Source organism: Camelus bactrianus, chromosome 10 (genome assembly GCF_048773025.1).
Source record: "Camelus bactrianus isolate YW-2024 breed Bactrian camel chromosome 10, ASM4877302v1, whole genome shotgun sequence".
Taxonomy (NCBI): Eukaryota; Metazoa; Chordata; class Mammalia; order Artiodactyla; family Camelidae; genus Camelus; species Camelus bactrianus.
The window spans coordinates 59,023,144-59,045,035 of NC_133548.1; the positions used below are offsets into that span (position 1 = coordinate 59,023,144).

The window sequence follows — 21,892 nt, forward strand, 5'->3', positions numbered from 1 at the left end:
GGATACAGCTCGGTGGTAGAGCACGTGCCTAGCATGCACAAGGTCCTGGGTTCAATCCCCATTGCCCCCATTAAAATTAATAAGTTTTAAAAACCTAATTACCTCCCCCACCCCAGAACAAACAAAAAAGTTGGTTTTCCTAGAGAGAAAACTCTGCCATTGTCCCTGTATCTTTCCTTAGATGCCCAGAATCCTTGCAAAAACTCAAAATGTGTCAGATATTTCTGTGTGTTTTCTTCAAATCCACTTATAATTAAGGGCTGATTTGGACTATTTGAGCTTAACATTTTCTCTACGTTCTAGGAAAATATTCTGGAAAAGTTAATTCTTGCTAGTTCTGCAAGGTAATAGTGGAAGTTATGGGAATAGAAAGAGTCACAGCCAGAACCATGGGCGAAGAGTCAGTGCAGGCGTCTGAAGGGAGCCTGAGCCCGAGTTGTCATAGTTTAAAACACAGAAGCGTGCAGAGCTCGGTGATGAAGACCCTAGGCGTTAGAGTCAGACAGCTCTGGGTTCAAATAATTACTGGTATTTTTGATTGTGGACAAGCTGTTTTTTCATGCTAACTCTCATGGAAATTATGGTGCCTACTTCATAGTGTTGCTATGACGGGTAAATTGATTTAATATTTTTAAAAGGCTCAGTACTGTGCCTGTCATGTAGTAAAAGCTCAGAAAATGCCAGCTATTACTGTATTCATTTGATGTGTATTAACTAAGTATTTACTGTGTGCCAGACTCTGTGCAGGGCACTGGGATGTAACAGCAGAGAAGGTAAGCGTTGTCTCACAGATCCCACAGTTTAGTGAGGAAAGGAAACTACTAAAAAGCTGCTTCCCGTCCTAGGGGTCCACTGGGCTGAGAGTACAGAAGAAGGACGGCCCAGTCTCTCTAGCTTGGGGCAGGGACAGCTTCTCCGAGGAAGTGAGCTGTAATCTGAGTGGCCAGTCCTGGCTAAAATAGCAACAGTTTCTGAAATGTAGGAGAGGTGTTAATTCTGTCTGTTCCAGCATACTTTTGTCCTGTTTGTTAAGAGCAGTAATGCGCATCTTCGACTCTTCATTCACACCCACGATTAAGAACCAGATTCCTTTGGACTAGCAGTTACCAAGGAGGCACTGCTGCCACCTGGCGACAGTCAGTCTCATTGCACACCCCTTACAGTTTGATAAACTAGATGTGTTTGGTACCAAGTTTATCCAAACGAGATGGGCTGTACTTGTTCATAGTAACAGTTTTTCTTTCTCTTTTATGAGTACTTTTAATTTTCTTACTGTTTGTCATAGTTCCCATGTTCCAGAATTTTAGTGTAGTATTACTGATCTCCCGTTTTATCTGTGTTTTGTGATATTTTCTGAAGGTTCAGCAGGTAGAGTTGCTTAAGGAAAGTTTAGCTATTCTTTATAAGAACAATAACTCTTACAGTAAAGGTGCAAACAGCAAAAATGAGAGCTCTGTTGAAGGAGACTGACTGTTGGTAATGTTTTCTTTGTATTGTCTTTGGAAAAATATAGTCCAGCTTTGATGAGACAGGAATGGTGTCTTCTCCGGATACTAGATTTTTCCGCATTGAAATAAGATTAGAATAACATCAAACTTGAGATTTTCTTTTCTTTCTTTCTTTTTTTTAATGCAGGTCCTGAGAATTGAACCCGGGACCTCATGCACGCGCTCTAGCCTTGAGCTATAGCCACCTCTCCCCCAAATTTAAGATTTTCTAATGAAGTAATGTGAGGAGGACACACGAAATCTTGACCACTTTCTGACTCTCATTCTTCGGTTCCGTCTATTTCTTATGTGCATACAGATGACCTGCATTGCAGCTGTTTTATGACTCAAAATGACATTAGATATAAATTTAGAGAAAAAAATGAGAAATGCATTCAATTGTAATATTAGTAAAATTTGGAGAAAAAATAGAATTTTTTTGTCATTAACTAGTAGATCCAAGTTAATAGTTCATCTGCTTTCTTGTTTGAAAAAACTTTAAGGAGTGTAAAAGAAAGAAAGTACCCTATGTTAAAAGGGTGCTGCATTAAAGTGCTATGCTGTATTTTAGTTGGTAAATTTGATTTTAAGATACCTGCATTGTTAAAGAAGTGGTGATTAACATTTTCTATTCAGACTCCAGAAGCCCATTTTTTTAAAGGATGATTAGACTTTATATAAATTATGGAAAGTATTATTTAAAATGATAAGGTACTGTCCAAAATGTATTTGTATGTAAACAAAATCAGTTTATTTTCTCATTGATTTTTTTTTTTTTTAAGGTGAAAAATGCCTCTCATTGTGCTCCTTTCTTTAGGTTCATTGTAGGGAAGGAAGAAATTCCCACACATTCTTATTCACCAGAGGCAGCATATGCAAAAGTGGAACAAAAGATAGAGAAACATGAGGAAAAACCAAGAAGAATGAATATAATCACTCTAGTCAGGAAGCTTGTGGATTCAATGTGAGTTCTTTATCTTGACATTTTAGCACATTTTGTCACTGTTTTATATGTCTTTGTACCATGCCAAGATATTTTTGGTTTCTTTTCAGGTAATATATATATATATATATATATATATATTTTTTTTTTACCAGAAACTGCATAGAGTCTTATAAAAAGGCACATGATGGCAAGTGAATGTTATGTGTTATTTCTGGCAGGACTAAAGGCCATTATATGCCTTTAAAATAGATTTACATGAGATCGAAATACTTTTGTATTTCAAACTGAGCAGAGTGGCAGGAGGCTAGAATGGGGAGCTTCTGGAAACAGATTAATATGTACTAACCGAATGTGTCAGGTGTGGAAAGGAGAGAGAAAAGTTCCGAGAGAGATTCCAGAAGATATAGGAATAATGAGTAAACCTCAAGTAAAGGGCATTTTGCAAGAGGGGAAATGTTTAGGGCTTTGGAAATAAGAAATCTTTATTTGCATCTTATACAAAGAAGTCTAGATATGGATAAGTCTTCATTTGTATTTCAAGTGCAGATGTTTAAGAAGATAAACTTAATGGTTTAAGACTAGAATATCAGACAATAAAAATAATCTTGGAGTGCTTTATAGAGTGTGGAATGAGTAGGCAATACAGAAAGTTAGGGGACCACCTACAGGAAGCTGATGGCCTTTAGGAAGACTGTGTTGACTCATTTTGCCCCTCCTGGCTTTGTGACTTTGAGCAAGTGATTTAACCACTGTATCCCAAAGTCCTCACTGGTTAACTGGGGTTAACATTCTCTAAGGAGTGTTGTGTGCAGTAAATGAAATAACATAAGAGTTGCCTCATATACATGAGCACAGAGTAGGCGCTCAAACTTTTTACTGAATGTAAAGACTTTGTCTTCATTTTAGCACACAACGCAGAAGGTAAGAGGAAAGAAGGGATCGTAGACGGCAGGACGAATTGTGGTAGTGAATTTACTGAGCAGGTGCAGAACAGTTCCGTGCTACCTTAGTGGAGGAGAGGGACAGGGTCTTGCTGGCGGGCATCATGTCAGCAAGGGTCACAGGGGGATGCAGAGAATGCATGATGTGGGGAGTGAAGCCTTGAGTATCAGAGCTGACGAGGTCATGGCAGAACGTGTCAGAGTAGCCTCAGTGGGCGCAGTAGCAATGTAGCAACGGCTGAGAAGTGTCTTTGAAGAGGACACTTAGAAGTGTGAAGAGTGACGGTTTACACAAGGTGTCCTTCTCTGATTCACCACTTTTCAGGCCCCTAGCTTTAATCACTCAGCAACTTCACATGACCAGATATGTCATATCATTCTAACGACGTAAGGACCATGGTCAGGGTGAAGTATTGCCGTCACCGCTGACTAGAAAAAGCCGCCGATATACTCCAGCTGCCGTGCAGAACTGCAGATTTCGGGGAAAGGTCTTGATAATCAATTTGCAAATGGAATTAGAGAGATGTGGAGCCAGACTATCACTCTACAAGTTACTGTTCTAAACAGGAAAGAGTTAATGTGTTCTGACCATGAAGATAATGAATTAACCACGGTCTGAAAGGGTTACAAAGGGTGCTGATTTTGGAACATGCACTCTTCAAAGGCAAAGGGGGAGAGCTAAAACCACATTAGATGTTCTGCTTACTTGTTTACGCCCAGAGTGAATAAACAGTCCTGGAGTCAACATACCAAATAATTAACATAAGTGTGTCCTGAACAGTAGTCCTTCCAGCAGAAGTGTTTATTAAATATCAGAGGACTAGGCGGTCTACACTTAAATCGCAAATATGCTACTTTTGAATTCCCACATGATCTATTTTTATATTTATTTTAAAAACTGGATTTTATATTCTAATACTATATCATGTTTCTTTCCCATATGTTTACTCTCAAATATAATTAAGTATAAATTCCTGTAACCTGAGCACATTCTCATTATGATTTCTGCTCAAGTACTGACTTCATGGATAATTTATGACTGTTATACACTACAATAAGCGATTTAAAGCTTTCAAAAAATCTGGCATGTATAGAGATAACATGTACATACTTTTCATATTTAGTCACAAATATTTACCAGTATGGTTTTTCTGTTCCACATTCAAATATTTTGACTGCAGTCGCATATTTTATACACTGTGTCAAATGGGGAGCAGCAAAGGACAAAAAAATCTGTTATCTTTGCCTCTGTACGTCCTGAGAAATCAAAAGATGCACACGATTAAGAAAAGTTGATTAACGTTTTCTCCTTCTTTGGTTAGAAAGTTTTAAGTAGATCAACGCACACACGCGCACACACACACACACACACACACGCACACACACATTTTAATTATGTTAGTTTTTTTGGTTTCATTTCAGATGTAAGCATGGACCAAGGCATAGATGTTGCAAACACTATGAGGATAACTGCATCTCTTACTGCATTAAAGTAAGTATATAAAATCTACTTTAATAACCACAGAGAGTGTGTATAGAAAGAACTTATTTATTAAAATGTAATTTCAGAGTAAATGGAAGAGCTGACAGTAATTGCTGTCATTCCTTGCATGTGACTTGAAGACATTTGTGAGAAACAGGAAACGGTTCAGCCTTCAGTATTCACTTACCAGATCCTTAGTTAGATAATTTTAAAATTGGCTTATTAGTGTAAAACTTACAAAGTAGAAGAGAGAGTGAAGCAACGACAACGACAGAAAAGTCAAGTCATTAAAATGAGTACCGTGCAGTGTATCCTCATTAGACGTCTTAGGAGAAGGCCCCGGGCCGTGCCGTGGGCTGGTGGGTGAGCGGGCACGCACACACACTGTGCGCAGTCTGGGACAGTGGCATTTGGTTTTGGACTTGTAGAGCTGTTACATTTTTTTTAAGGCATGGTGGTAACTGGAGCATGTCCACAGTTGTTCTACATTAAGAAAGTTAGTTATGCCCCCGGCATAAATTCCCTGCTCCCTAATATACCAGAGTGCCAGTGCGGCCCAGTGTACTCCACCCACCCCCACGCCCTGCCTGCCACCCCCCGCCTCCCAGTCCCCCCCACTCCCCCGGCAAGGACATTATTTTCATTGCCGTCAGTCTGGCACAGGTGGCACCACCTGCTACAAGGTCTTTAGTTTTGGATGGCGCTCTAACAATCCTCATGCTTTAGAAAATTTATGCTCCTCCTCCCAGCATCTGATCCCCACTCCACTGACGGTGAGAAGAGCAGAGCTGTACAGCACCCTGGTGCCAGCCTCCTGATGGGCACTCTCGGGGGGACGGACTGTTCGCACGTGTGCCGAGGAACACGAATGCCTGGGGCCCAGTGTTGATGGTGGCTGTCACCCAAGTCAACACTTACCTTTCGGGGTCCCAAAGACGGGACCCAGGGGTAGAGGGTTTTTTTTTAGTTGTGCAGAACTTTCTGATACACTCCTTCCAATTAAAAAAGAAAAAAGAAAAAAAGAGAAAAGTAGTAGCAGCCTCAAGCCCGCCAGCTCCCGGAGGGTCGCCATTCCCTCCGCTGGACAGAGTTCTAGCGCAAGGGATGCTTCAGGCAGGAACTGAGAAAAGTGTTCTGATTACATCAGGAATTTGAGAAATTTGGGGGAGAGGGCAGGTGATACTTTGCTAAAAATTAGACAAGTTAGAATTACTGAGCAATGAAAAAAAAATCATTCTTTCAAATGTTTGCCAGTACTGTAAACTTGCTAATTTATGTACAGTTCTGTGTCCATGGATGTAAAATTATTTGAAGAGCTGTGGGTAAGGAATGTACGTCACAAATACAGTAAAATATTTTGACAGTGCACCTCATTATTCCATAGATGCAGTTACACTCCATGTTAAATCACATCCCTGAGTCAACATTCAGATGAATTGCCTTCCCAGTGACTCACTGTACTGCATTCGCACTAACTTTTTGTTGGTACCAGCCAATCTCTGTTTTGGCTTTGTCTTTTGATCCAAGCTGTCTGAAGTGTTTTCCCGTGCTCGCTCCTCTTCTGTGTCTATTTAAATGCCACATCCTCAGTAGCCTTCCCTTACCGCTCTGATACAGATTTCCCTGTTAATTTGTCTCCCAGTGCCCTGATTAATTCCTTCACAATGCTCATTATAACCTGTAATTATTTTCTGTTTGTTTGATTACTTATTTTGTCTTCCTCCAATGAGCATGGACGCTCCATGAAGGCAAGAACTTTGTATCCGCTTCACTACTCTTTCCCCTGCGTCCAGGGTAATGTTTGGCACATATGAGGCATTTGGCACAGCATGAGATGACTGAACATGAATGTGATCTCTGAATCCTTAGATTAATATTATAAGGCTGTCAATGACAAGAAAGACGTTTGTCCACTTCATGCATTAAACAAACACTCAGCGGTTTCAGTTCAGCAAACGCATGGCGATTCATACTAGTTGATTAGACTATTTAATTTCCATGTTTTAACCAGGTATTAGGTCATTTCAGGTTAATTAATGAATGTTTCTTCATAGGAATTCAGTTTTTTTCTAAAAAAGAAGGCTACTGTCCAGAAGATACAACCTGACCTTTGGAAGTTAGCAGCACACATTGCTCAGAATGTGGACCTTTCCCCATTCCGGTGGGGGTAACAGAGGAGGGGGTCGGAGGCCAGCAGAACAGCGTATTGGTTGGATCATGTATATTCTTTTTGACAATATTTTGTTTCAGGATAACTGGAATTTTTCAGTCTCTTGGTTTTAAGTGAGATCAAACTTCATTTTCCTAAATACTGAAACGAAATTGACCGACACCTGTCATCCTCTTCCTTCCCCTTTGCACTATACATGGTTGCAGGTGATGCGGAGAAAAATGGACAGCAAATGTGGATTTGTGGCAGACTTGCTTTTCCAAGTTTTGTTCAGTTTACCTTAAGGCTACCGTTCCCTCAAGATACTTTAGCCTGACACATTAAGCAAAGAAAGAAAAATCCAGATAGAATTATTTCTCTTCTTGGGAAACTCTCTAAACCTGATTGTTTAAAAAGATACCAAAGATCTAAACAAATAACACAAATTAATTTTTCTGTCAGAAGAATCCCTTTTCAAAGTAATGATTAAGAAAAATTTTCCAGAGCATTTATTTCTGTTAACTGTTTTTTTTGAATTTCAGTCCTTTTGTTTCTAAAACTCAGTTGTGGTTTATTTAGGATTTATAAATCCTGGTTATTGTCAACGTAATGTCAAGAAGTGGAAGTTTGGTGCATAGACAGGCTTGGCCAGTGCTTGGGAAACAAAGTTTTTGTAAATCAAAGAAAGTACATTCACTGCAAGATTTAGATTTCACCCTTATTTTTGAGGCAATTGTTTTAAAATTGACGTTTCAGGACTTAATTTTGAAAATGGCTGCAATATAAACTTGCCTTAATTATTTATTTAGTGCTGTTTTGATTCTGCGACAGTAAAATTCATATCTATCACACTCCACAATTTGGTTGTAAGTCAGCATTTCCTCCCAATTTTCCCCAGGGCTTCATCAGAATGTTCAGTGTGGGATACCTGATCCAGTGCTGCCTCCGCATCCCCTCCGCCTTCAGGCACCTGTTTACACAGCCATCCCGGCTGCTCTCTCTCTTCTACAATAAAGAAAACTTCCAGCTTGGAGCTTTTCTGGGCTCTTTCGTTAGTATATACAAGGTAAGGCTTTCAGAACAGGGCAGAGAAGGGGGAAAGAAAGAACACGGCTTTGTTCAAATAACTCATGTATCATTTTTTTCAATGCTTCTTTTTGTAGGACTTGTAAATATCTCATCAGCAACTTTGCACAATACATTGGGAATAGAGGCTGGGGGCATCTCTTTTAAAATGTTATTTAATAGGCTTGAAAGTGTGGTTACATTTGCATTTATACATAGTATTAATGGTTTTCAGACTCGTTTTCTTTTTTTCTATGACATAGACACTGAGAAAACATGAATGTCTTTATTTCTAACATCAGAAGTGATATTAATCTACCTGATCTATTTGTCTCTTAATCATATTTACTGCCTGGTTATTAATTTAAACATTTTCAGACCCTTCTTGCTGATACCAACCCTTGATAGAACCAGTAAGGATTTTCTGTTGTAACTTATGTAAGCGGTGACTTACTTTCTGTGTCTCCTCACTGTTTCTGCTACACTCCCTCAAGTCAACAAAGTTAACATTCTCCCACCTCTCTCTGCGTGTTCCTATAGATGCACCCACACGTGTATGAACACACACCTAAACACGCGCGTAGGGTGTGTGACACAGTACCCTGCAGTTTTAAGTAATGGCCTTGTGTTTAATGGAAATCACTGATAAGAAATCACATTACTGATATTTTATTAAACACCTGAAATTTAGATTCTAAATTTAAATGGTAAAGTATGTTAACTCAGGTTGATCTGTATGTGTGTGTGTGTGCACGAACACCCACACCATTGTTAAAGACTGAATTCTGGAATTACTTTGGGTAAGATAATTGTGTATCATTTTATGTAACAGTTTATTTCTAAAAGGTAGGTATGGAGAAGGTATTTAGAAATGGAAAGGAACAACTGACAAAATATAAACTACAGGGAGCTAACCACTTGTTATTCAAGTATTACTAGCATTGAAAGCATCTTCAATATGGTTTGACTAAGAAGCATTACTAATGTCTTTGAATATACAAGGGTTAGTAGGGCAGGATATGGGTGATTTTATGTTTATAGTCACATTCTTTTTCATCTCTTGCATCAGAGTGTTTGTATTTATTCTTAAAATACTCTCTTAAATGTTTATATGTGGATTATCTCCAACACTTTTTAGCCCAAGTTGGTTATTCTCCACCATCCAGCATATCTCAAAACATGGCTTTTTTGCTTTTCTTGTTTTTTTGGTTTTATTTCTTTCCCTTTTTGTTACTATATTATTTGCTTAGGTAATACAAACTAATGGTATTAAACTAAGGAAAATATGACTGGGTCAGAAAATCTCTTGTAAGAAATATTCATACGGTGTGCTCTAAAACTGTACGTGATGAAAAATTTTTATCACTTTTTTGCATCTTCCTAAGGACATAATTAAGACGACAAACTAACCTTATTTCTTCTGTATCTTCTTGGTGGACTGACACTTTTTCCATTTTGTAATGGTCCTCTTTATCCCTGGTAATGTTCCTTATTCTGAAGTCTTCTGTGTCTAATATTAATATAGCTACTCCAGCTTTCTCTTGATTAAGTTTGGTGGTATATTGTTTTCATCCTCTTTCTTTAATCTTTCTGTGACCTCAGTTTAAAAGTTGGTTTCTTTTAGACCACATATCGTTGGTTCTTCCTTTTGTATCCAGTTTGATAATCTGTCTTTTAATTGGTATATTTAGAATATTACATTTAATGTACTTACTGGTACGGTTGATACCTACTTTCTTTTAGTTGTTTTATATTTGTTTTTTTTTTTTTTTGGTCTCCTGGATTTGGGGAGTATTTTTAAATATATTTTAAATTTATTTTAATTTTTAAAAAAATTTTGTACTTTTTTGTGTTCTGTCTTCACTATTGACTTATTATTTATATCTCTTTTTTAAATTGAGTGATTGACTTAACATTTATAATAAACATTTTAAATGTATTAGTCAACATTTTCAAATAATATTATATCACTCAGTATAGTGTAAGACTCTTACAACACCATACTTGTAATTCTTCCTTCCCATCCTTTGTGCGATACATTTATCTTTTCATATGTTATAAACCTCGCAATACATTGTTACTATTTTTGTTTTGGACCAGGAGTCAGAAAACTTTTTCTGTAAAGGGCCAGGTAGTAGATACTTTAATCTCTGTGGAACATATGGTCTCACTCATAACCACTCAACCCTGCTGTTATAGTGTGAAAGCAGCCACAGATAATATACAGATGAAGGAGCCTGGCTGTGTTCCAATAAAACTTTATCACATTATGATTAGAATTTCATATAATTTTCACATGTCACAAAATACTTTTAATTTTTATCCTCTGCAAGGTGTAAAACATTCTTCACTTATGAGCCTTATACAAATAGGTGGCAGGCCAGATTTGGCCAGTGGGCTGTAGTTTTCTGACCACTGCTTTAGATGATTCATTTTTATAGCAATTAAAGATAAGAAAAACATGTCTTCTACATCTGCCTTCATTTTAGCATTTCCAGAGCTCTTTATTTCTTTTGATAAATATAAATTTTTATCTGTTACCTTGTTCCTTCTGCCCACAGAACTACCTTTAACATTTCTGGTAATGCAGGTCTGCAGGGGATGAATTTTTTAGCTTCTATCGGTCTGAGAAATTTTTAGCTTCTATCACCTTGATAGTGAAGAATATTTTCTCTGGAAAAGGATTCTGGCTTGACACAGTTGTAGTTTATCCAGCCTTTTCTCTTTGTTACAGTGGGAGTGATCGTTTTCCCAGCATTCTATATCTAGGCAAAAGTAGAATTTATGAATTCACTTTGAAAAATCATTACGATGAGAAATGTTTGTATACTTTCTTGATAGAGTCTGTATAAACAATAACTTTGTAACAGGTTATTGTTCGTAATTTTCCCAATCATGTATTCAGTTTGATTTTAGATAAGATCACCAGTTTGCCTCCAAGATCAGCTAATGACTCACTCATTACAGATGTTACATGTAGTCTTTTCCTCGAACTGAAACAACCGAAGTCATTGTGTTTTCTTCTTGATACAGGGTACGAGTTGCTTCCTGCGCTGGGTCAGAAACCTGGATGATGAGCTGCATGCTATAATAGCCGGTAAAGCAGTGATAAAAAACTGTTATTATTTGCATCAATCAGTGGTAGGAATGAATCAGAGATAGTTTCCAGTTTCACCTGGTGGCTTTGTATCTTCCTTTCTCTGTCATAGAATCCCTGCTGAGGCATTAGTCGAAACATTTTGTACTTGTGAAGTTTCACGTATCAGGCAGGGCGCTGTTGCCATCTGGTGTTCTGAGTTGGCAATATAATGACTTGGGTATCTGTCCTGCTATAGACTAGAAATTCTAGGCAGTGTGTCGCAGAAGAACATAAAGACAAAATATTTAATTGACTAATGGAAGTGAAATTAGATTTCTTAAAATATTCTGATTTGACCACTAGCAAGTGACGTATTTTAATAATTTTTAGGAACTTAAATTTTATAAAAATAAAAACTAAAGAACACTTTCTGTAAGTTCACTATATGTATTACTTAAGTTAAACAGGCAATTTTTCAGATATTTCTTAGTAATATCCCTACTATTAGTGAATTCCAGGCCTCCTGCCACCTTGGTTTTCCATTTGTAAAATGAAGACAGTGCTATGGAGAGAAGTGTGATGGCAGCACCCGACGTAATCTGAGCTGTTAGGAGAATCAAGGAATAAACATTTCCACTTAAAACAGAAATGATACCAGTAGCTTTTTAAAAATATTTTTTAAAAAATCATTACATTTGGCAAGACCACTGTTGTTTATAAAGTTAAATTTAGAATGTAAAATTTCCTGTAATATGTATATCAGAACTGTGGTTCCTAACTCTGAAGGTCAATTTTTTTAATTTAAAAATATGTGATAATGAATTAGAATTCACCCTATTTTAATGCCATCGTGTATATTACTGTCCTTGATTTTGTTGTAACAAAAGGCAGTGCTAAAATCAGTTCTTTGCTATTTAAGTGAATTAACATTTCCAAGTGACTTAATAACCAATAAATATTCAGGTTTTGATCAGTTTTGCCTTCTTTGTTGTTCCAGGATTTTTGGCAGGAATATCAATGATGTTTTATAAAAGCACAACAATTTCCATGTATTTAGCTTCCAAATTGGTGGAGGTAAGCAAACATTTTTATGCACGTACAGTTCCAAAGGATATAGAGCTTTTTTAGCTGCTTTAGCAGCAAATATATATCCCAGTTACAAAGGCAAGTTCTAGCTTTAGCTTCTAGTATAGCGCCCAGCACAGAGCTACCACCGCTAGATGCTGAATGAATGAATAGATCTAACAGAGAGGGGAGCACTTGGACACTGTACAGAAGGCATTGAACAGTAAATGTCATATTTAGAAATATGTAGAAATAAAGTGCTGTTGAATTTCACAGAAAAGTGCCACTGGCATTTGGAGTTTTGGGTGAGGGACTGAGGGAAAGGCTGACACTTAACGCCATCATGGGGATGCGACCTATGATTTGAGCTCTGAAAGGATTGTTAGGATTTTGAAAGGTAGAAAAAATGGTTGTAGGTAGGGAGCATATTGCTCCACCTTACTGTTGATGCGATTTAAAGTTGTTGTCTTTCTAAATCTTGCACTATGCTTGTTTTGTAGACAATGTATTTCAAAGGCATTGAAGCAGGAAAGGTTCCCTATTTTCCCCATGCAGACACTATCATCTATTCCATCTCCACGGCAATTTGCTTCCAGGCAGTAAGTACAGCCTTCTGAAATGAGGAATAGAAGTAATTCTGTTTCTACTGCACATTAAACCACTGGGGGAAAAGTAAAGGCCTGGGAACGTTTCAATTTATTACATTTTGTGCTTTTTTGGTTGGTTTTTTTCCAGCAAGGTAGCTTGCAAGTTTCAAATCATTAAACATGTTAACTTTATGGGCCAGATCATGTTTTATGAATACAACAATTCTTAGCTTTTAAATAGTACAACATTTATAGGTAAGTTATCATTCTAGTACCTTGGCTAGAATGCCCTAATTGTACTTCTGGAAAAAAGATACCATGGACATAAATAATATTTGCATTTCCCCAGTATCACTCTAGCAGTGAGGACAGGGGCAGAACCCTGTTTAATAGAAGCATCGTTCAATCTCTTTAAGTTCTGTAATCAGCATTATTGATACTCATGGTTTTAGGGCTGTTGCAGAATTGTGGGGACAGCTTTTATTTGCACTTTCTGACAGTAATGTTAAGTTGGTGAACTTATTATAACTAGTGAAGTGCCAGCTATCTAATGGGTATTTAGTAAATGCTTCCTAATGACTAGTGTAACTCAGTTATTATTTCAGGAGCAATATTCTTATTTGAAGGCATATTTACAAAGATTCTTGATAGTCGTCAGCTTAAACATAAATACGTTCTTGTTATTACTGTCATCACTTGTTTTTTTAATATACAATGGGCAATAAAAATAAATTTAATTCTGTTGCCTAAGACTGCTGATAATATTTGCTGTCTACTAAAAGAAGGCTCAGACTGCCTATTCTAATCTTAGGCTGTCATGGAAGTTCAGACCTTGCGACCGTCTTACTGGAAGTTCCTTTTAAGGCTCACCAAGGGCAGGTAAGCGACTGACATGTTTTAATTGGTCATAGAAAAAAAAGCAATTTCCATAAAAAAGATTTTGAGTATTTTTGTCTGCCTGAGGGAATATTCTTTCAGTGGTAAAGGATGTATCTAGATATAAATAAAATATGACCTAAAACTTAATAACCTGGGGCATTCTTTTAGTGAACATTATCTTGGCTATTCTTTTCCCTATATTATTTTAGATATTTTTAAGTGTTCTAGATTTATATCATGTTGATTTGCAAACTGATAATTAGTTACTACATAACATACTTAAGCCTCTCTTTTTAAATCTTTGGGCTCTTCTTTTTGATTAAAAATAGTAAACAGAGTCATTAGAAATCATGCCTAAACAATTGACTGGTTTCCACTGTGGAAAAACTCATGTTCTTTTGCCTGATTTTGCAAGCGTATTTTCCTTTGCTTTTATTGTCATGTTCTTTATTGTGTTGTTAGCACTTCCTGATTTTAATCTAATTCTTTGGGAGGCAGCTTGACCTAATAGAAAGACCATGAGCTTCGGAGTTGAACAGACATAGGTTTGACTCCCACTCAGTACCTTCAGCTGTGTCAGTGGTCGGGAAAGTTGTTCACCCTCCTGCGCCTCAAGTTTCTTTCTCTCTATGGTGAAACAGTAATACATACTTTGTATGGCTGTGGAAAAATCATGATGTTTGTAGCAGCACCTAGCAGGCACTCAGTATTATGCCATTAGTATTACTGTTATTAATTATAGTAAGCACCATACAACGGTTTGCTATTATGTCCCAGAAATGGTTTTAAGATACACATGTATAGATACGTATGTATTTAATCCTTAAAATAGCTCTATCAGATAGGTACTATTAATATCCTGGTTTTACATGTGAGGAAACTGAGCTTCACAGAGAGGTTAGAGCACCTGCCAGAGTCACAGAGCTGGTAAGTTGTGAGCCAGGCAGTCTGGCTTCAGAATTCTTCCCCTTAGCCAGGACACGGTGTAGCCTTTATATTATTACTGAATCATTTATCTCTTTGTCCTTTAGATTTTTTTGGACACCACTGAGTTTAACCAGTTGATTTTGGAAGGGGATTGACTTTGGAAAGGAACAAAAAATCTTATTTATTGGCTCTTGGAATCTTGATTCTGGCCAATGACTCAAAACTAATTTCTCCCTGACATCTTCCCCAGAGAAGATACGGTCAGGCACAGAGACACACAAAGTCCATCTTGCACATAGCTAAATATGTGTGTTTTGAAAATTTTATGTCTCTTAGAAATTTGAAAACCTAGTATGTTGTTTTCCATTCAGTCATTAAATATTTGTACACTTGGATGTGTTTTCTGAGACGTTAAAATTTTGAGAGAAACTACATTTAATACCTTTGCCTCATTGGTGAATTATTAGCTCACTCATTGTTTATGTAGTTTCCTGTGATTTTATTCATCAGAAAAATCACAATGAACCTATTTTTCTATTTGACACTCATGGAAAGAACTCTAGAAGGGCTTGACATGATGATAATTTCTGGGGTTCCAGGTTTGGGGATTATCATCTCTAAAGAAAATACGAGACAGTGAATCTTGAGGGAGAATATCAAAGTGACTTCTGAATCTGCCTTGGAGTCTTTTGCCACGTCAGCCTTTTCTGTCTCCCTGTCCCATGAAAGAGAAGTCAAATAGAGTGAACCATCTTAATGAAGTTTATAAAATAAGTATTTGCTCACTGTGTCCTGTGTTTTACAGATTTGCTGTCATGAACCGGAAAGCCCTTGATGTTTTTGGTACTAGTGCATCTAAACACTTTCAGGACTTCACCCCTAGGTTGGATCCAAGATACACAGTTGTACCACCAGAGTCGCCCATCGAATTTTCTTGAAGATGACTGTAACTTATTAATGTGACTTAATGTTTCATTATTTTGTCCTGGAGAGTTAATTATGTTGAATGCAAAAAGGGGGCCCGAGCTTGAACTTCAGTGTTATTTTAATGAGAGATGCTCTTTTTTTGTTTGTTTTTCTTACCGATCAGAAATACAGAAGCTTTTTAGGAAGATGTTGCTTAATAATTAAGCTCTCTCTATAGCCAGAATCTCATTCTGGATCACTGCAGTGGTTGACGTTATGATATATTATCGATTAAATTATGTCCACAAGCAATACTGAATAATCTATGTAAAATGTAGTAACAAATAAGAGTATACTTAAAATTACTTTAAAAGCTGTTTTAGTTCATTCCAATATAATTCTTGGTTAAAACTAAGAATATGTCTACATTTTTAGGATACAAAGGATCACGGGTACATGGATTTGGTCTGTATATTTTTTTTTCTCTAACTTTTGAATTGGTAAGTATAGCGGTGAGATGTTATGGATATGGAGTAACTCTTTTTACAGACGATGCTGCTTTAGTATAGAGCGACTTACTTGGAGAAAGTGGCCATTCTTACTTCAGGGACGCAGAGACGGGCCTCATACTGTCGGATGAGTGCCGTGGTGTCCATGCTCGTCTTCCGCCGACACCTCCCTCTCTCTCTCCGCCGTCAGCTGGGCTCTTGGACAGCCCGGGGAACCTGAGTGCTAGGGGCAGGTTAGGAGCAGACGGGGATGGGCATATCTGGTAAAGCTGAAACGTTTTCATCTTTTATAGAAGCATTACACTTGAATATTCAAGAGCAAATGAAGTTCCTTGTAAACCTCCCGTAGGTTTCTTATGTTTGTTTTCATTTATTAGGACTGACTTCTTCATAGGTAAGTTTGTGTGCCATTGTTGACTCAGAAGGGATCAAATCCTATGGAACAGAAAGTATTTTGGGCAAGTCTGGCAGTTTGTTTCCTCAGCTGTTTCACCTGTATCATGGTAGAAGTCCAGTGGTTGTTAAAAGGTCCATTTCTTCACTAATTGAACGCAGGTTCTGTAGCCTCTTTTCAAAAAAGTGTTGTCTCTATTTTTATTCCTGTTAAAGAAGTGACGAAATGTAGTCACTGCTGCTTATAAGGTAGTTCAGGACAGCTTTGATTGAAGCATGATCATGCTTTAGGGTTTTTCAGGGAAAATTTACTCTTTTCTAAATGAATACAGGGCTTAAGCGGTCGTGATGTCTCCAGTTAATGTAACATACAGGGATAATGGTATGTTATCAATACAATTTCGTTGCTGAAAAGTTTTAGACTATTGAAAATTATTCAGTAGAACTTCTGTTGCAACAAGAACTATAACCTAGAGTTTTAAGACGCTTAACCCTCCATATTCAGTTTCATCACGCCTTGCCCTCTTCTGTTTACATGTAATCCTAACCTTTGCTGTTATGGCAGATTGAAACCCGACAAAAAGACAGACTGGTACTATGGTAACAGAGGGCCACTTTAGTTTAATCAAACTTGTGCATTGTCATTACCTTTTTAAGGTTGACTTGTCTGTTAGGCAGTACTGTTAAAGGATCATTTTGGCTTCAGACTTCCAAATTGATTAATAAATTACGTTTTAAGTTTTTACTCACTGGACTCACAATGATGACTGGTACTGTGTTTACTTTTAAAAATGAAGTATTACAGCAGTGAAGAAAGCATTTGCATCTCATTTTCTCTACTCAGAAATTATGATATTTTTTCCTGTCAGGTCAGGGTAAATGGAAAACTTTTTAGTCCATAAGTTATTGTTTTCATTCACATTAAAAGACTATGAAATTTAAAGACAAATTCTACTGAAATATGAGATTGTTCAGTAAAATTTTACTGGTCAAAAGGTGCATTTCTATGATTTATCTTTTTTTTTTGATAATAACTAGTCATCTTTATGTAAAATGTAGTAACTATCAGGAAGCAGAGCACAATAATGAATGTATAGCTGGAATGAACAGAGAAGTACAATTTGATTTTTTTGGGACAGACTGCAGAGTATAGTTGAGCAGACAAAGAAACTGTGTTTGTGTTCCTTGAAGACAATCAAAATGAATGTCTTTCTACCTCTAACTAATCAGGTATGGACAACTTTGCATCATAAAATAAAATCAAATAGATGTCTCCATTCCAAAACATGTTTTTTAGTCCATCTATATGCTGAAGAAATCCTGTCTATGGTAAGCTTCCTTCCACTAGGCTTCTCAGTATTTCCTCCATCTTTAGGGAGACTGCAAAATAGTGCACTGGGGTGGTTAATAGAATTATGGTTGTTTTCTATATTAATCAACTATTTCCTGTGTTAATAAAATCCTAGAGTTAGTGCCAACCAAGTTAAGACTGAAATTGCAGGATAAAAAAATTGTCTCAAATCTTACCTGTTCTTCATCAGATAGTCCATTTTATTACCCATTTCTGAAATACAACCTTTGGTTTGGTTATTAAAAAAATAATAAATGCTATGGCTTATTCTGTTACATTTTTCTTGATCTATAAAAAGTGTTTCTCAGTTGATACCTAGCATATTTTTTGCTTGCATTTGTTGTCTGGTCAGTATTAATTTAGAACTTTACCTTTTTACTCTGCTCTCAGACCTTACTTTTGTGATGAAACCCAAACTGGTGAGTTGTCACATAGTATGTTCTGGCTGAGCCTGAGTATTTATCTCCTTGTGGGTTCTGTGAATGATGACAAAATTGTTTCTGCCTGTTTTTTGTCACATCCCTGAGTTTCTAAGCCCTCTGACGATGCCTTGTTAGGGAAAATCAATTTCCTTTACCCTCAAGGAGCTTCCTCCACTTGCTACAGCACGTCCTCCTCACAGTGGGGCTCAGGCAGCCCCCCGGCAGGGCCAGAAGGGACGCACCCACTGGGAGCAGTGGCAATCAGAGAAGTAGTCAAGCCCTTAGAGTACCTGAATTTTCCCCGTGATTTATGTTTGTTTGTATAAGGATAAAGTCATTTGGCAGAGCAATGGGTGGGTTTTTTGGCACCACAAAGACAAAAGTATTCAGCTGAATTGGGACTTTGCTAAGATACCTGATAAACTTTCTCTCTTCCAATGCCTTGTCCTGTTGCTGCTTCTCTCTTCAGTGTTCATTTTCACATACACAGTTGAGGTACCTGAAAAATGAGTGACCAAGAAGGAGATATAAGAAAAAGCAGTAAGTATTTTCTGTAGGGCTGGGCTGAGGCTGTGCAGAGTGACAAGGCTAGCTTAACTGTGGATGCCCAAGACTGTTCTCACAGTCGCCACAACCCTGTGCCTTCCTTTCTCGCCCTGTCCTGGTGGTGCTGGGGCCAGCTCTGCACGTCCTTCCTGTGCAGTTAGCGAGGAAAGGAGCGTGAGGGACTGAGGTGACCCTGAGATCAGGAATGTGGTCTTGGGGCCTCAGTGATTTTGTAAAACCTCCACAGTTGTGAAAAGGGTAACTACAAAGAAACGAGGCTGACACTGTGACTTCTGGAAGCAGAGGAGGGCCAGGAACTCGACCATGACTGCAGCAGGACACCGCGTGGCCCGAAGCCCACAGCTGTGGTGAACAGAAGGTACACTATTTACACTGAGAAAAGTGAGTGACTTTTAACTGAAGGAAAGAATTAATATCTGGGAACTGACTTCGTGCTCTTCAGTGTGGCCTCTCCCTCTCCCCATCTCTGTCCCCCTTCCTGGCCTCGTGCTGCTACCCCCATTCCTGTGCCTCCCACCTGCCTTCTGCTGGCTGCTGTCACTTCCAACTGTGCTCCCGGAATGTGGGCGCCCATCGCTCCCCTGGTGACAGCTGGTCAGGGGTGGGGGTGGGCTCTAGAAGCATCGTGAAGATGGAGGAAACATTTCCAGGGACAGTGACTTTTGATATAGCTCCGCATTTCTGAGGCAGGAAGGTAGGGAGGATACATGCTCACATGTGGAAAGAGATGTTCCTCTGTCTGTGCGGCCTTTAAGCAGGACAGTCTCTTCTCAGCAACCCTGTGTCATGACCCCGACCCTTGCTATGGCTGCGCAGAAGGGGCAAGAACTCATTTCCTACCTTCCTGTTGCTGTCTCTCCACCTTTCCCTCTCCACATGTGTCCTAAGGAAACAATGCATCAGGCCTTACCTTGGTCTTTGCAGAGCTGAAAATCCCGGATTGGTCCACGGCAGCGGTCTCAGGCCAGGTGTGACTGGTACTTTTTCTCCAGCTCTAAGCCACTGCAGCTTGCCTGTTGAGTTTTTTGGTGCAGGTTAGTGTATGCCACCCCCGACCCCTGCCTCCACCCCCGCCAAAGGGTAACATTCTGACCTTGTCAGCAAACCCCAGGCTGCAGTTCACAGAATGTACCCTGGTCTCAGCTCCCGACATACCCGTCTCAGCGTCCCTCCTTGGCTGGGGAGGTCCGGGCTTCCACAAGTGGACCTATACTGGCGGAAGTCACCCAGAATACTAGTTTCCCCTCTCCCTTAATTTGGATCAGGCAGTTTCTGAGGCCTATTTCCTCAATGTCTATTAAACTTTTTTCAGTCGTCAATTAACCCTTGAAATGAATTTTCTTTTCCGATTATTTTGGTCACACAAGAGGACCCTGGGAGCAGAGAGGGATTGGGGCCTAAAAAGGCTTAAAGTGTGAAGTAACCGTGTTGTTAACAGGTCATTATGAGATGGGGTGGCTAAGGAGACTGTAAATACACATTTCAAGTCTTACTTCTTCCCCCGATGTCTTTCTTCTCACCTTCCCAGGCCTGTGCTTTCCTCCCGCGTCTTTGCCATTTAAGTTTTAAGTCCCCAGGGAAAAAAATGTAGTACTTCTTTCCCTGTCTGTTCCCGGGAAAGTGAAGGCAAGACTGGTGAGAGCCCACAGGAGTGCTGTGGAGTCTGCGAGGGAAAGCGGTGGCGTCTCTGGCCCTCCTCTCCCCTCGCAGGTGAGCCAGAGGCTTCGTTCGGGTCATGTCCCGGTGATGTGTGACAGGTGCCCTGCCACACTTGGAGCGGTGAGGCCCAGTCTGTGAAGGGGGAGGAAGGAGTTTGTTCTCAGAATTATTGAAGTGTCGTGTCTGCCGCACTGTTACGGATATAAACCTGACTGGGGGCCAGTGGTCAGACTGGGTACTGACTGGTAACGAGGCACTTGGCTTCTTCAGGGTACTCAGTGTTTGTGGAGCGAATGACTGAATGGCCTTGCGGTGCGTCAGGAAGGCGGCGGTTATTTCCTCATTAAGTTGGAAATGTGTTAGATGTATTGAGAGGTTTTATATGAATAAAGTTCTTCCTCCTTTTGAAATTTAATTTGTAATACAGGTAAAATTGGCAAAAACCACAGCAAGAAATTCAATCTAAATCTGAGTCTGCAGTTTCTGGAAGCCTGTCGTTCTTAGGCATAGCAGTAAGGTTCTCTTAAGACCTAGGAGGGGAGAATAAATAAATCTACAAAACTAGAGGTATGATTTGGAGTCATCTGGGCTTTTTTTTTTCTCCCCCTATTAGAACTCTCCTTTCACTAGAATTTGGATTAAAGTTCAAAAATGGAATTGCAGTTATGGTTAATTGCTCATCTAATGGCTATGTAATCCCTCTTATTTGCTGAGAACACTTACTTTGTTTAAGGCAGCAATATGCCCAGCCCCGGGGGGTGGTCATGATCTTTCTAGGCCTTTCATGTTTCTCCTTTTTTCTGGTCCAGATATTTTTCCAACCTTTCCTCTGAAGATGGTCATGTGACCCAATTTGGGCCAATAAGATGTAATGGAAAATCTGGGAAACTCTCGGGAAATTTTTTCCTCCCTGATTAAAGGAAAGCTCTTTCCAACTCCTTCCCTTTTTCCTGTTCATAACACTGGTTAATGGGATCGGGATCTGTGGCAACAATTTTGCAGATATGAGGTGAGAAGTACAAAGATGGAAACCCACCACGTTAAAGATGTCAGAGCAGAAAAATGGAAAGAACCTGCCTCCCAGATGACATTCTTGAGCCACTGAATCAACGCCAGTAACCACATACCTCTGAGTATTTTGAGGAAAACAAACCTCAATCACTCAAGGCTCTGTTAGTCAAGGTTTCTGTTACTTTCAGCTAAAAACATTTCTAATTGACGCATTCCAATCCTATATAGGTCAGGCCTCAGATCCATTTCACCAGACACCCCTCCCTCCCTCCCTCCCTCGATTTAGGATGCCCACTGCCTCCCCTGCTCAGCTTCTGCCTGTGTCCTGGACTATTCAGTCACCTCCTCTTGGGAAGCTTTTCTGGTTCTTATCTGTCTTTCTGAAGCAGTTCGGTAACACCTCCCATAAAGCACATTCCACTTGGGTAGCTATGTACGTACCTGTTGACCCCTTTCGATTCTGGTA

General features: G+C 39.0%; 1 protein-coding gene across 13 annotated transcripts in view; it reads left to right on the plus strand.

Moving 5' to 3' along the window:
* Positions 1 to 20,075, plus strand: part of TMEM135 (transmembrane protein 135) — a 271,164-nt gene extending 251,089 nt beyond the window's left edge. For 10 of the 13 annotated variants that reach the window (XM_045509053.2, XM_045509052.2, XM_045509055.2 and 7 more), the window contains 8 exons: positions 2,305 to 2,451; positions 4,797 to 4,866; positions 7,905 to 8,072; positions 11,105 to 11,168; positions 12,148 to 12,224; positions 12,716 to 12,814; positions 13,614 to 13,681; positions 15,414 to 18,042. In XM_045509053.2, coding sequence (XP_045365009.1) covers positions 2,305 to 2,451; positions 4,797 to 4,866; positions 7,905 to 8,072; positions 11,105 to 11,168; positions 12,148 to 12,224; positions 12,716 to 12,814; positions 13,614 to 13,681; positions 15,414 to 15,546 — 826 coding nt within the window. In that variant the 3' untranslated portion in view covers positions 15,547 to 18,042. Of the gene's footprint in view, positions 1 to 2,304; positions 2,452 to 4,796; positions 4,867 to 7,904; positions 8,073 to 11,104; positions 11,169 to 12,147; positions 12,225 to 12,715; positions 12,815 to 13,613; positions 13,682 to 15,413 lie in introns of all 13 variants that reach the window. The other 3 variants (XR_012509763.1, XR_012509762.1, XM_010973381.3) reach the window with 3 other exon arrangements.
* Positions 20,076 to 21,892: the final 1,817 nt, after the last annotated feature.